The 14,691-nt window shown below is 43.2% G+C and overlaps 1 protein-coding gene across 2 annotated transcripts in view; it reads right to left on the bottom strand.

Moving 5' to 3' along the window:
- trpm7 (transient receptor potential cation channel, subfamily M, member 7) overlaps positions 1-14,691 on the bottom strand; it is a 161,971-nt gene that overhangs the window by 5,262 nt on the left and 142,018 nt on the right. For both annotated transcript variants that reach the window (XM_078241110.1, XM_078241111.1), the window contains exons 36-39: positions 13,743-13,825; positions 12,412-12,617; positions 11,407-11,458; positions 5,044-5,150 (exon numbers count right to left, since the gene is read on the bottom strand). In XM_078241110.1, coding sequence (XP_078097236.1) covers positions 5,044-5,150; positions 11,407-11,458; positions 12,412-12,617; positions 13,743-13,825 — 448 coding nt within the window. The remainder of the gene's footprint in view (positions 1-5,043; positions 5,151-11,406; positions 11,459-12,411; positions 12,618-13,742; positions 13,826-14,691) is intronic.

Genomic DNA, 14,691 nt, shown 5'->3' with positions numbered 1-14,691 from the left:
AGGAATAGATAAGATAGAAGCAGGGAAGTTTTTTCCACGGGAGTGAAACTAGAACTAAGGGGCATGGCCTCAAAATAAGGGGGAACAGATTTAGGACTGAGTTGAGGAGGAACTTCTTCACACGAAGGGTTGTGAATCTGTGGAATTCCCCACCTAGTAAAGCAGTTGAGGCTACCTCATTGAATGTTTTTAAGGCAAAGATAGATAGATTTTTGAACAGTAAAGGAATTAAGGGTTATGGTGAGTGGGTGGATAAGTGGCGCTGAGTCCACAAAAAGATCAGCCATGATCTTATTGAATGGCGGAGCAGACTCAAGGGGCCAGATGGCCTACTCCTGCTCCTGGTTCTTATGTTCTTATGAAACGTTGAACAAGTTGGGCCTATACCCACTGAGAGATTATTGTATTGAAACACAGATGATCCTGAGGGGATTTGATCGATAAGTACCAGGAGGATGTTTCCCTTGTGGGCAAACTAAAACCAAGATACAGTTTACAAATAGGGGCACTCCCTTTAAAACAGAGATTAGGATAATTTTTTTCTCTCAAAGGGTCATTAATATGTGGAATTCTCTTCCCCAGGGAGCAGTGGAGACTGGGTCATTAAACATTTCCAAGGCAGAATTAGAGAGATTTTTAATAGACAAAGGAGTCAAGAGTTATTGGGAGCAGACAGGACAATGGAGTTGATATACGACCAGACCAGCCATGATGGTGGAACAGCCTCTTCCTACTCAAGTCCTACATTGCTAAATTAAAAGCTTGTTTTCTAACTCATTTGTAGAATGTGGAGATCACTGCAAGGCCACAATTTATTGTCCAACCCTGTTTCCCAATAAATTCAATTCTACTACAATCTTTTACAATGTATTCAGCCAGATTAGGAATCTTTCGCATCCAACCCTAGCACTGAGCAATTCTGAACACGTCGTCTTTGGAACGAGCGCAGCATTGGTTTACAAGAATGATATCTGGACTCCAAGGATTGAATTATGAGGACAGATGATAAAACTAGGATTCTATTTCTTGGAAGTTAGCAGATTAAGGGGTGATTTGATCAAAGATGTTAAAGGGAACAGAAGAGTAGAAAGAAACTATTTCTATTGGGTGGGAAGTCTAAGACTAGGGGCTTAGTTTAAAAATTAGAGCCAGATCTTTCAGGAGTGGAATTTGGAAACAGCTCTCCATAAAGAGTGTGGAGAAGCGGCAACATCTTTCATATATGGCAGTTGTAGCTGGATCAAATTTTAATCTGAGATTGATAAAACTTCAGTTATCTAAAGAATTTAAGCGATATGGTGTAGAGACAGGTCGCAGATCAGCCGTCACCCCATTGAATGCCAGTGGAACAGGTTCAAAGGGATTTGATTTAATTTATTATTTTCACATGTATTATATAGTGAAAAGTATTGTTTCTTGCACGCCGTACAGACAAAGCATACCACTCAGAAGGAAAGGAGAGAGTGCAGAATGTAGTGTTATAGACATAGCTAGGGTTTTGAGAAAGATCAACTTAATGCGAGGTAGGTCCATTCAAAAGTCTGATGGCAACAGGGAAGAAGCTGTTCTTGAGTCGGTGGGTATGTGTCCTCAGACTTTTGTATCTTTTTCCCGACAGAAGAAGGTGAAAGAGAGAATGTCCGGGGTGCGTGGGGTCCTTAATTATGCTGGCTGCCTTTCCAAGGCAGCGGAAAGTGTGGACAGTGTCAATGGGTGGGAGGGTGGTTTGAATGACGGATTGGGCTTCGTTCACAACCCTTTGTAGTTTCTTGCGGTCTTGGGCAGAGCAGGAGCCAGACCGAGCTGTGATACAACCAAAAATAATACTTTCTATGGTGCATCTGTAAAAGTTAGTGAGAGTCGTAGCTAACATGCCAAATTTCCTTCGTCTTCTGAGAGAGTAGAGGCGCTGGTGGGCTTTCTTAACTATAGTGTCGACATGGGGGACCAGAACAGGTTGTTGGTGATCTGGACACCTAAAAACTTGAAGCTCTCAACCCTTTCTACTTTGTCCTCATTGATGCAGGCAGGAGCATGTTCTCCTTTATGCTTCCTGAAGTCAATGACAATCTCTTTCGTTTTGTTGACATTGAGGGAGAGATTATTGTTGCCGCACCAGTTCACCAGATTCTCTATCTCATTCCTGTACTCTGTCTCGTCATTGTTTGAGATCCGACCCACTACGGTGGTGTCATCAGCAAACCTGAGAATTGAGTTGGAGGGGAATTTGGCCACACAGTCATAGGTGTATAAAGAGTATAGTAGGGGGCTGAGAACACAGCCTTGTGGGGCACCGGTGTTGAGGATGATTGTGAAGGAGGTGTTGTTGCCTATCCTTACTGATTGTGATCTGAGAGTTAGGAAGTTCAGGATCCTGTCGCAGAGGGAGGAGCTGAGCCCCAGGCCACTGAGTTTGGAGATAAGTTTCGTGGGAATAATGGTGTTGAAGGCGGAGCTGTAGTCAATAAATAGGAGTCTGACATAGGTGTCTTTGTTATCCAGATGTTCCAGTTGAATGCAGGGCCAAGGAGATGGTGTCTGCTGTGCACCTGTTAGGGTGGTAGGCAAACTGTAGTGGATCCAGGTAGTCCGGGAGGCTGGAATTGATTTGTGCCATGACTAACCTTTCGAAGCACTTCATAATGATGGATGTCAGAGCCACCGGACAATATCCATTAAGGCACGCTGCTTGGCTTTTCTTAGGTACTGGGATGATGGTCGTCTTCTTAAAGCCAATAGGGACCTCAGATTTGTTGTAAAGAGAGGTTGAAGATGTCTGCGAATACCCTCGCCAGCTGGTCCACGCAGGATCTGAGTGCTCGTCCAGGCACCCCATTTAGGCCAGTTGCTTTCCGTGGGTTGACCTTCGAGAAGACCACTTTGGCGTCTGCAATGGTGACCCCAGATACAGGTTCGTCCGAGGCTTCCGGGGTGGAGGGCGTGGTCTGGCTGACGCCTTGATCAAAACGGGTATAGAATGCATTGAGGAATGGCCTCATTTCTTTTTGCTGTGTTAGTCAAATGCCAGACACAGGCCTCAACAACTGACACAGGTTAAGGAAAGAAACCCAATAATCATGGCTCCTATACCCACTGGAAACATATTCAGTTGTCACTGGAAACATATTCAAGGATGTTACACATGATCAAATAACCCAGTCATTACCTGGAACAAACACAGAAAATGCTCAGCAGGTCTGACAGCATCGGTGGAGAGAGAAGAGAGCCAACGTTAAGTCTGGGTGACTTGTCGGAGCTAAAGAGAACTGGAAATAGGATGGGAGTTATACTGTTGTGGGGTGGGGGTTGTGGGGGGAGGGGGCATGCAGCAGTAGGGGCTGGATTGAGGGCCAGCGATAGGTGGCTGCTAGGGAGAGATTAACAGATGTCAAACAAAAAGACAAAGGGAATGTAAATGGTGGTGATCGCGGCTAATTAGGGCACTGATCGTGGAACATTAAGAGATCAGAATGCACTAAAGCAGAACAAAGGGCAAGTGTCAGAGGACAACCTGAAACAGGTCACAGGTGGCCCAAATGGAGTGGGCTGGGGACGGGAGATGGTGGCAAGGGAAAAAATATACAAAGCGGGATTTAAAAAAGGATGGAAATTAATCAATGGAAGAAATTAAAATAAATTGATAACAATAAAACATGGGGTGGAGGAGAGAGCTCATGGTCTGTAGTCGTGAACTCAGTGTTAAGTTCAGAAGGCTGTAAAGTGCCCAATTGGAAGATGAGGTGCTGTTCCTCCAGTTTGCTTTGGGCTTCACTGGAACATTGTAAAAGGTCAAGGGTGGACATGTGGGCAGGAGAGCAGGATGGTGTGCTGAAGTGGCAAGCGACAGGAAGATCTGGGTCCTGCTTGCGGACGGACTGAAGGTGTTCACCCAGTCTACACGTTTAGTCTCTTCAATGTTGAGTAGACCGCATTGGGAACAGCGAATGCAATAGACCAGATTAAAGGAGGTGCATGTGAAGCACTGCTTCACCTGAGAAGAGAATTTAGGCCCTTGGAATTGAAGCAGAGAGGAGGTAAAGGGACAGGTGTTACATCCTCTGAGTTTGCATAAGAAAGTGCTGTGGGAAGGGGACAAGGTATTCGGGTGATAGAGTTAGTGGATCAGGATGTCCTGGTTTTGGGAGGGAGGGGAAGGGGTGAGAGCAGTGGTGCAGGTGATTGTGAGCCCTGTCAACCACAGTGGGTGGGTAAGGAAGGAGGAAGACATGTCAGCAATGCCATTTTGGAAAGTGGCATCATCATAACAGATGCGGCAGAGGCGAAGGAACTGAGAGAGTGGGAAGGAGTCCTTACAGGATGTGGGTGTGGAGAGCTGTAGTCAAGGAGCTGTGGGAGTTGATGGGCTTGTAATGGATACTAGTGAACGGTCTATCACCAGAAATAGAGACAGAGAGGTCAAGGAAGGACAGGGAAGTGTTGGAGATGGACCATGTGAAGCTGATAGAGGGGTAGAAATTGGAAGCATATTTGATAAATTCTTCCAGGCCTAGACGAGAAGCGGCTCCAAAACAATTTTACTGATAAAAGAGTTGTGGGAGGGGGTCGGAGTAGGATTGGAACAAGGAATGTTCCACACCGGCTTGGGTCACTGTCTGTGTGGAGTTTGCACATTCTCCTCGTGTCTGCGTGGGTTTCCTCAAGGTGCTCCGGTTTCCTCCCACAGTCCAAAGATGTGCGGGTTAGATTGATTGGCCACACTAAAAAATTGCCCCTTAGTGTCCTGAGATGCGTAGGTTAGAGGGATAAGCGGGTAAATATGTAGGGATAAGGGAGTAGGGCCTGGGTGGGATTGTGGTCGGTGCAGACTCGATGGGCCAAATGGCCTCTTTTTGCACTGTAGGGTTTCTATGATTCTATACCCCATAAAGAGACAGGCATAACTAGGACCCATATCAACTAGTCATTATCTGGTTCACTCAGGGAATTGATACTTGGGTGAGGTGTTGGGTAACCAACACTCGGGAAATTATTGCCCAGAACTAGGTTACTGAGTGATTGAGAAAGGCCCACAAAAAATCTTACCAGGAAGTTTGAGTCTCCCACAGCAGGAATTACAACGATGTTTTGTTCGAAAATTCTTAACTGCATCTTCGCCCAAATTAGCGGGTCCAAAAACCATATCATGTGACCTGAAAAAGAAACACTATGAAAAATCCAGGCACACATTTAGTGACTATCACACAACACAGCTAGAAGCTTCAAGTCTGTTTGCAGAATCAAATAAATTCATAATATCGTTTTTCCAAGTGGCAAAATATTGTTAGATTATTCAGTAATGAACAAACAGAAAAGACCATAAGACATAGGAGCAGAATTAGGCCACTCGGCCCATCGAGTCTGCTCCACCATTCAATTATGGCTGATTTTTTTTCTCATCCCCATTCTCCTGCCTTTTCCCCATAACCCCTGATCCCTTTATCAATCAAGAACCTATCTATCTCTGTCTTCAAGACACTCAATGACCTGGCCTCCACAGCCTTCTGCGGCAAAGAGTTCCACAGATTTACCACTCTGCCTGAAGAAATTCCTCACCTCTGTTTTGAAGGATCGTCCCTTTAGCCTGAGGTTGTGCCCTTGGGTTCTAATTTTTCCTACTAGTGGAAACATTCTCTCCACATCCCCTCTATCCAGGGCTCCCCTTACAATTGTCTTTTGCTGCAGACATAAATCAGCACCTCAAGTAAATCAGCTAATATCATATTGAGATTAATGGTAACAGGTATCGACCAAATGTGCCAAGATACAATGATGAACTATATAAAGCCTTAGTACGGTCATATCTGAAATGTTAAGAACATATTGTACAGAAAACAAAACTGTATACAGTAAGAGGAACATTGAGGCAATAGGATGTGGTACAGGTTCCTGAGAATGCTGCTTGGCATTGAGGAAATGAAAATATGAAGAAACGCTTGAAAAACTGGGGTTGTTTTCATGAGAGCAAGATGATCATGGGGACATTTGATTGGCAGTAAAAAGTTTGAGAGATGGGAGTGTCAGGTTAGCAGGATAGTATTTGAGACCTCAAGGGGTGGTTGTGAATTCCCCAGTCCAGTTAAAGGTCCCATGGTTAGGATTATTAGCAAAGCTCATCAGTGGAACCAGCAACATTTCAGCACTGATGGCGGAATGGCTTGAACCTTGAGTGACGGCAGCTGTTGATAGGCGGAGGATCCTTTGGGAACAGGGCCCTTGAAGCTAACAGCAGGAAGGCAACAGGAAACCACCTGAAGAGTCAGACAGACTCGAAACATTATCTCTATTTTTTCTCCCTAAAGATGCTGCCAGACACTGAGTTTTTCCAGCATTTTCTGTTGTCGTTTCAGGAAAACATCTCATGTATTCTTTTCCGCGGTCCTACTCCTCATCAAAATTCAAAACAGGCTCTTACGAGCAACATAAGAGAAAAACACAGGTCGAGGAGGAGTGGAGAAAAGAGCAGGGACCCGCCCTTGGATAGATCACTACTACAGGAGAGAGTAATAAGGAACTTACACTCTGTAACACCTTTCACAATCTTAGAGCAACTCTGTGCACAAAGCCAATTAAATACTTTTGGAACACAGTCTTTGTGAAAATGAACAAAAACATGACAGACCAGGTTTAGCATAGCAGGTTTCACTATCAGTAAGAGGAAAATGATTATAAAGTTTATTTATTAGTGTCACAACTAGGCTTACATTAACACTGCAACAAAGTTACTGTGAAAATCCCCTAGTCACCACACTCTGGCGCCTGTTCAGGTACACTGAGGGAAAATTTGGCATGGTCAATGCACCTAACCAGCATGTCTTTCGGACTGTGGGAGGAAACCAGAACACCCAGAGGAAACCCACACAGACATGGGGAAAACGTGCAGATTCCGCACAGACAGTGACCCAAGTCAGGAATGGAAGCCGGGTCCCTGGTGCTGTGAGGCAGCAGTGCTAACCACAGTGCCACCGTGATTATACAATCTGTTTCAGTGATGTTTGTTTAAAGATAACTGTTGGCCAGGACAGAGAACTCTCCCTTTTTCAGAAAGATACACAGAATCGTTTACATCCACCTGAGAGAGCACACACAACCTTGGATTAACCCCATTTTAAAAGCTGCATCTCACTGTACAACAGTCTCAGTATTGCACCGAACTATTATCCTGGCTGACTTGCCCAAGTCCTGGGGGCAGGGCTGAATGCACAATCTCGCTGACTCAATGGCAACAGTGCTGCTGAGCTCCCATCCATGTAGACAGTGGTTGAGTGGTCGAGATATAAAATTAAATGCAAAATTCACTGTGCTCAGTTCTGATCGCCTCACTATAGGAAGGATGTGGAAAAGATTGAAAGGGTGCAGAGGAGATTTACAAGGATGTTGCCTGGATTGAGTGGCATGCCTTATGAGGATAGGCTGAAGGAGCTCGATCTTTTCTCCTTGGAGAGACGAAGGATGAAAGGAGACCTAATAGAGATGTGTAAGATGTTGAGAGGCATAGATCGGGTGGACTCTCAGAGGCTTTTTCCCAGGGTGGAAATGTCTGCTACGAGAGGACACAGGTTTAAGGTTCTGGGGGGTAGGTACAGGGGAGATGTTAGAGGTAAGTTTTTCACACAGAGGGTGGTGGGCGAGCGGAATCGGCTGCCATCAGTGGTGGTGGAGGCGAACTCAATAGGGTCTTTTAAGAGACTCCTGGATGAGTACATGGGACTTAATAGGATGGAGGGTTATAGGTAGGTCTAGAAGGTAGGGATGTGTTTGGCACAACTTGTGGGCCGAAGGGCCTGTTTGTGCTGCAGTTTAGGAAAAAAAAGAAAAAAAGATATTTGGGAGAGTGTAACAGAAAGTCTTGTTTAAAAAATGCATAGTTGAGACTGGAATTCAGCACGAGGTGTTAAGTGGAGGAAGCAGAGACTATGTCAACTTTATTTAGATAGGACTTTGTAGGAAAGGGGAGGAATAAAGGGTTTCTGGGACAAGATGGGCACGAGGTTAAGGCTGTGCACACAGAACTCCAGATGGTTGGACTGAACCCTCCATCTCTGTATTGTTGTTATAAGCGTTTATAAATTAGGACCATGGAATGCCTACAGTGCAGAAGTAGGCCATTTGGTCCATTGAATGTGCACTTACTCTCAGAGAGCATCTTATCCAGGCCCAGAGATGTTAACAGGGCTAGATGAAAAGGGATGGAAGGAGGCTTGTGCGAAACTTTATCAGCACAGACCATTTGGGCTAAATGGCCTATTTGTTTTGTAGACTTGATGGTAGACTTAAAAGGTTGAAATTGTACATTAAGCAATAGGCATACAGAAAACTTCCTCACAACTTCACTGCTTTCAGATTAATCCTGACATTTGGAGAAGCAGTATTAATGTTACGCACTGATGAACCACTTAATTTAGTGACTGACATTGGCTAATCATTATAAATAATCCCAATCTTCATAAATTCATGATATAGGAGCAGAATTAGGCCATTCGGCCCACCGGGTCTGCTCCGCCATTTGATCATGGCTGATATGCTCCTCATCCCCATTTTCCTGCCTTCTCCCCATGACCTTTCAACCCATTACCAATTAAAAACCGGTGTAACTCCTCCTTAAATTTACTCACTTCCCAGCATCCACCACACTTTGGGGGAGCGAATTCCACAGATTCGCACCCCTTTCTCCTCAACTCTGTTTTAAATTTGCTACCCCTTATCCTAAAACTATGACCTCTTGACCTAGAATGCCTTACCAGCGGAAACATCCGCTCCACGTCAACTTTATCCATACCTTTTATCATCTTGTGTACCTCAATTTCATCTCCCCTCATTTTTCTAAATTCCAGAGAGTATAGGCCTAAACTGTTCAATCTGTACAAGTAGTCATAAATCCAATTGGAGTCAAGACCTAAAGTTGATATACCATTCCATAAGGCAACATACTGGACATTATCTCAGGGTTACTGGAGTTATTTCGGAAGCATTAAAAAAGTGCACAAGTGTGAACAGCATGTGATGGACAGCAAGACAGAGAAGAACTCTTACAAATGCGGTTAGTGGGATGTCCATCGGCAATTTAAATAATACTCCAATGCATTTAAATACAGATAGAGTGGACTGCTATATAATTTAATGAGCTAAATATTCCACTTCCAACTTAAGGTATTGCAAATTAATTAAAACAGTTAAAAACACAGTACCTGCAGGTCTGACACTTTGAAGTTGGCTATTTAGAAATGCACTGAGCAGCTTTAATACGGCTTCAAATCAAAGAGCACCGAATCTCTGGAATGCATCATGTGATTTGAGCACTTGTATTCTTGGGCAGTGATAATATTGCAAACCATAATTTAATTAATGGTGTAATTTTCAGAATAAGGAATAGAAGCCAATGACGTATTGGTGCTGGCAGCTGCTTACTCAACATTCCAATGAGCAGCCCAGGAAATACAGGACCAGCACTCACTGCACCAAGCCGCAAGATCACTAAAATTTAACAACCTAATGGCAAAGAGGCCAGCTACATAAACATGTTCAACTGACATTCTAACTTCTGTCAGCACAGAAGGCAGAGATTCAGCCCATTCTGGCTCTTTGAAAGAGCTATTCAATTTATCCCGTTATCCTGATTTTTTCCTTGGCCTCGTGATATTTTTCCCCTCTTGATTGTCTGTTTTCACCAGCCTTTCAGAATGTATTCCAGATCATGCTAATTCGCTGTGTAAAAAAATGTTTCATGTCATCTTTGGCTCTTTTACCAGTTACCCTGAATCTGCACCCTGATTACGGATCATCAGAAACAGCCTTTCCTTCGTTACTCTATCAAAACCTTTGATGGTTTTAAAACAACTCCAGCAACAATGTTCCTAATTACCTCTGCTCTGACAACAACCCCAGCTTCTCCAGATAACAAATTGTGTCATCCTTGGTACCATGCTGGTAAATCTCTTTTGCACCTTCTTAAAGGTTTGACATCCTTTCACAAGCGTGGTGCTCAGAATTAACAAAGTATTCCAGCTAGTTCTAACCAATGCTTTACTGAGGCCTGTTGTGCCAATTTGCATTCCAACTCGTCTACTTGTTGTGAAGGATCATTAGGAAAGTCTACTGCCAATACCAAGTTATTTTAAACTGGACACAAAGTCTGGAAGAGGTGGCCTCTCATGTCACCTGACTTATTCTGTGCATTGAAACACTCCCCTGGCTGAAACGAAAATAATAAGAACATTCCAGACTGATGCATGCAAGATGGTTTTCTAGAGCAGTGCATTGAGGAAACAACTATGGAATGGGCTATTTCAGATCTAATATCATGCAATGAAAAAGGGACAATCAGTAATGTTGTAAAAGAGCCTTTAGAAAAGAGTAACCATAATATGAAGAATTTTATATTAAGTTTGAAAGTGTTGTAGTTGAATCAGAAATTAGGGTCTTAAATCGAAACAAAGGAAACTATGAAGATTTCAGTGGCAAATTGGCTATGGTAGATTGAGTATGCTTAAAAGTACGACTGTAGACAAGCAATGGCTAACATTTAAAGAACCAACTAACATAGTTTAAAACAAAATACATTCCTTTAATAAACAAAAAGTCGAGAAAAAAAAGTGCCAACTGCAGCTAACGAAAAATATCAAGGACTGCATTAGATCAAAGAGGTGCATAAAGTTGTTAAAAAATGCTAAGACTGAAAATTGGGAGCATTATAAAATTCTGTAAAGAAGGACAAAGAAAAAGATTAAGAAAGGGAAAACAGAACGAGAGTAAACCAGTAAGAACAGAAAAACAGACTGTAAAAGCTTCTATTGGGTATGTAAAAAGGAAAAGATTAGCAAAAACAAACGGGGGTCCATTACAAACGGAACTAGGAGAATGTGAAGAATAAGGAAATGACATAGAAACTAAACAAATACTTTGTCTTTCTTCAGAGGAAAATACTAAAATTCTCCCAGAAATAATGGAGCATCAAGAGGCTAATGTAAGTTAAAAAAAACTAGATGCAACTAGATACTAAATGCAATTTAAAGTAGATAAATCGCCTGGATCTATGATCTATGTCCCAGATTGTTGAAAGAAGTGGTTGCAGAGACTGAAGGTGCATTGATCATCTTTCAAAATTCTATAGATTCTGAAATGGTCCCTGCAGATTGGGAAGTACAGATTGCAAACACAACCACGATTTTAAAAAGGAGGGAGAGAGGGAACTACAGACCTGTTAGTTTAATATTACAGGGAAAGGGTATTTAATCGGAATACACACTCAAAGGTAAAAGACACAGGTCTTTCCACATAAAACATACTGATCACGGGCAATAAGAGAACAAATACATTCTGTCCATGACCACTAACACAGTCAATAGCCTTTGGTATTGCACTCTATTCAACTAGTAATTGGAGGAAAATCACATGTAAACTGATACTGACCGTTTCTCCTCAGACTTTATTACTGAAGGATCAGTCAAGTTCTCCCCAACACCTACAAAAGGAAATGTATAAAATTATATATCTTTGAATAATGAAAGAAATTAAAGTATCTAGACTTTTGCAATCAGATTCCACAGGCTGCTGCAGTTTGAGATTACTATTAGCGCATTTGCACGCTTAAATATGTAAAATCTTTGCGTAAATACAAGTGCCGATGCATAGGTTAGAGGGATTAGCGGGGTAAATGTGTGGGGTTACAGGGATAGGGCCTAGGTGGGACTGTTGTAGACTCGATGGGCCGAATGGCCTCCTTCCACACTGTAGGGATTCTATGAAGTGCCTTTTCTGGATTTAGGACATCAGGTTTTGTATCAATCACGAGGGAGCGAGGAGGGAAAGACTCCTCAGTGCAAACATTGCTTGTTCTAGATATCTAAACTTCTGGACAGCATCCAAGGAGTTTTCTTTCTATCGATCTACATTTTATCATCCTTCTCGGTGAAGTATTTAAAGTTTGGCTGTTCCCAGTTGCAATGTACCAAGTGCAATTCCCAAATTCAAAAGTTAAACCATGAGGAACAAATTTAGAATGTACAGCATTTGTTTAAGAATAGATATTAAAAGTACACATATTTCATAATGAATTGATACAAGACTGTCTCTATTTAACACAGAGGGCTGCATGGTGGCACAATGGTTAGCACTGCTGCCTCTCAGCTCCAAGGACCCGGGTTCAATTCCGGCCTTGGGTCACTGTCCGTGTGGTGTTTGCACTTTCTCCCCGTGTCTGCGTGGGTTTCCTCCGGTTTCCTTGCACAGTCCAAAGATGTGCAGGTTAGGTTGATTGGCCACGCTGAATTGGCCCTAGTGTCAGGGGGGATTAGCAGGGTAAATGTGTGGGGTTACGGGAATAGAGCCTGGGTGGGATTGTGATCGGTACAAATCTGATGGGCCGAATGGCCTCCTTTTGTACTGCAGGGATTCTATGATTCTACATGCACTCACCCTGCAGGTCCAGAACCAACAGTTCACCTCTGGTATATTCGTAGGTCCAGTGACTAAAGGCAAGCATGGTCTCCTCCAGTACATTGTTTGGACGGATCTCATCTCCACTGTTATGATTGAATTTCCGGAACTCTCCAGTCATACACTCCTCAATTGCAAACCATTGGCTTGCTGAATGACAGTATAGAAGGAACACCTCCAGAAACCTGAAGTTAAACAGACATTCAGTACACTGACATAGCAACCTGACAACTTCAAATTGTTACTCTAAAAATAAAGGAATTCTTGGATGCAACAGAAATTTTGCGGATGACACAAAGATTGGTGGAGTTGCCGATAGTGCTGAGGATTGTCAGAGGATACAACAGGATAGAGATAGATTGGAGACTTGGGCACGGAAATGGCAGATGGAGTTTAATCTGGACAAATGTGAGGTGATGTATTTTGGAGGATCAAAGTTAGGTGTGAATTATACTGTAAATGGCAGAACCCTTAGGAACATTAACATACAGAGGGATCTGGGCGTGCAGGTCCACAGTTCCCTAAAAGTGGCAACACAGGTGGCCAAGATTATTAAAAAGGTATATGGCATGCTTCCCTTCATCGGCCGAGGCATTGAGTTAAAGAGTTGGAAATCACGTTGCAGATATATAAAACCTTGGTTAGGCTGCATTTGGAGTATTGCATGCAGTTCTGGTCACCACACTACCAGGAGGTCATGGAAGCTTTAGAAAGAGTACAAAGAATATTCACCAGGGAGGCTGAGGAGAGACCTGATAGAGGTCTACAAAATTATGAGAGGGTGGACAGTCAGAGGCTTTTTCCAAGGGTGGAAGTGTCAATTACAAGGGGGCACAGGTTCAAGGCGAGAGGGGGAGAGTTTAAGGGAGATGTGCGGGGGAAGTTTTTCACGCAGAGTGGTGGGTGCCTGGAACACGCTACCGGAGGTGGTGGTGGAAGCAGGCACATTAGCAACATTTGAGACACATCTGGATGGGTACGTGAATAGGGAGGGAATAGAAGGATATGGACCAAGTAAGGGCAGAAGGTTTTTTTTTAGTTTAGTTAGGGCATCATGATCGGCACAGGCTTGGAGGGCCGAAGGGCCTTTAACAATCTGTTCCTGTGCTTTACTTTCTCTTTGTTCTAGTCCCAGACTCTGGGGAGGGCAGAATTACAGCTCGACAAATTTTACATTGCCTTTAGATTTATTTATAATAGAAAGTTATAGTTTATAATTAATAGAACTTATCATGGGAAAAGTTGGCAGGAAGTATGTGCAAGAGTTTTAAATATATTTTATAGATAGTGATCCAATTATTTCTCCTCACCTTGGAGAATATGGAATGGTCTTTGGTTTCATTTGATTGAAGGCAAAAGCAAGTTTCTGTGCTGCCCTCTGCTGCTGAATCTCCTGGGGATGAGACACCAATTAGAACCATGTACAGGAAGTTCCAAAACACAAGGCATCTATTACAAGTTGAAATACTCTGGAGCACACACTCCAACAGTAGTCATTGCTGTTAGTTGAGTTGGCTTTGGGAATGTAGGGTCAGATATATTGTCTATTTCTTAAGTCAGACAGATGACCAACAACTGATGATTTTAAATCTGATAGATAACAATCACAGTAAGAAGTTTAACAACACCAGGTTAAAGTCCAACAGGTTTATTTGGTAGCAAAAGCCACACAAGCTTTCGAGGCTCTGAGCCCCTTCTTCAGGTGAGTGGGAATTCTGTTCACAAACAGAACTTATAAGACACAGACTCAATTTACATGAATAATGGTTGGAATGCGAATACTTACAACTAATCCAGTCTTTAAGAAACAAAACAATGGGAGTGGAGAGAGCATCAAGACAGGCTAAAAAGATGTGTATTGTCTCCAGACAAGACAGCCAGTGAAACTCTGCAGGTCCACGCAACTGTGGGAGTTACAAATAGTGTGACATAAATTCTGATTCTAGGATCGCATGATAAAGACTCAGGAGGAAAAAAGCAGAAATATTTATGTGAAATAGTGTGACATAAACCCAATATCCCGGTTGAGGCCGTCCTTGTGTGTGCGGAACCTGGCTATCAGTTTCTGCTCCGCGACTCTGCGCTGTCGTGTGTCGCGAAGGCCGCCTTGGAGAACGCTTACCCGAATATCAGAGGCCGAATGCCCGTGCGGGCATTCGGCCTCTGATATTCGGGTAAGCGTTCTCCAAGGCGGCCTTCGCGACACACGACAGCGCAGAGTCGCGGAGCAGAAACTGATAGCCAGGTTCCGCACACACA

The sequence above is a fragment of the Mustelus asterias genome, chromosome 24 (assembly GCF_964213995.1).
Source record: "Mustelus asterias chromosome 24, sMusAst1.hap1.1, whole genome shotgun sequence".
Lineage (NCBI taxonomy): Eukaryota > Metazoa > Chordata > Chondrichthyes > Carcharhiniformes > Triakidae > Mustelus > Mustelus asterias.
The sequence above is the reverse complement of the archived record's forward strand: the minus strand, read 5'-3'. Positions and strand labels throughout refer to the sequence as shown.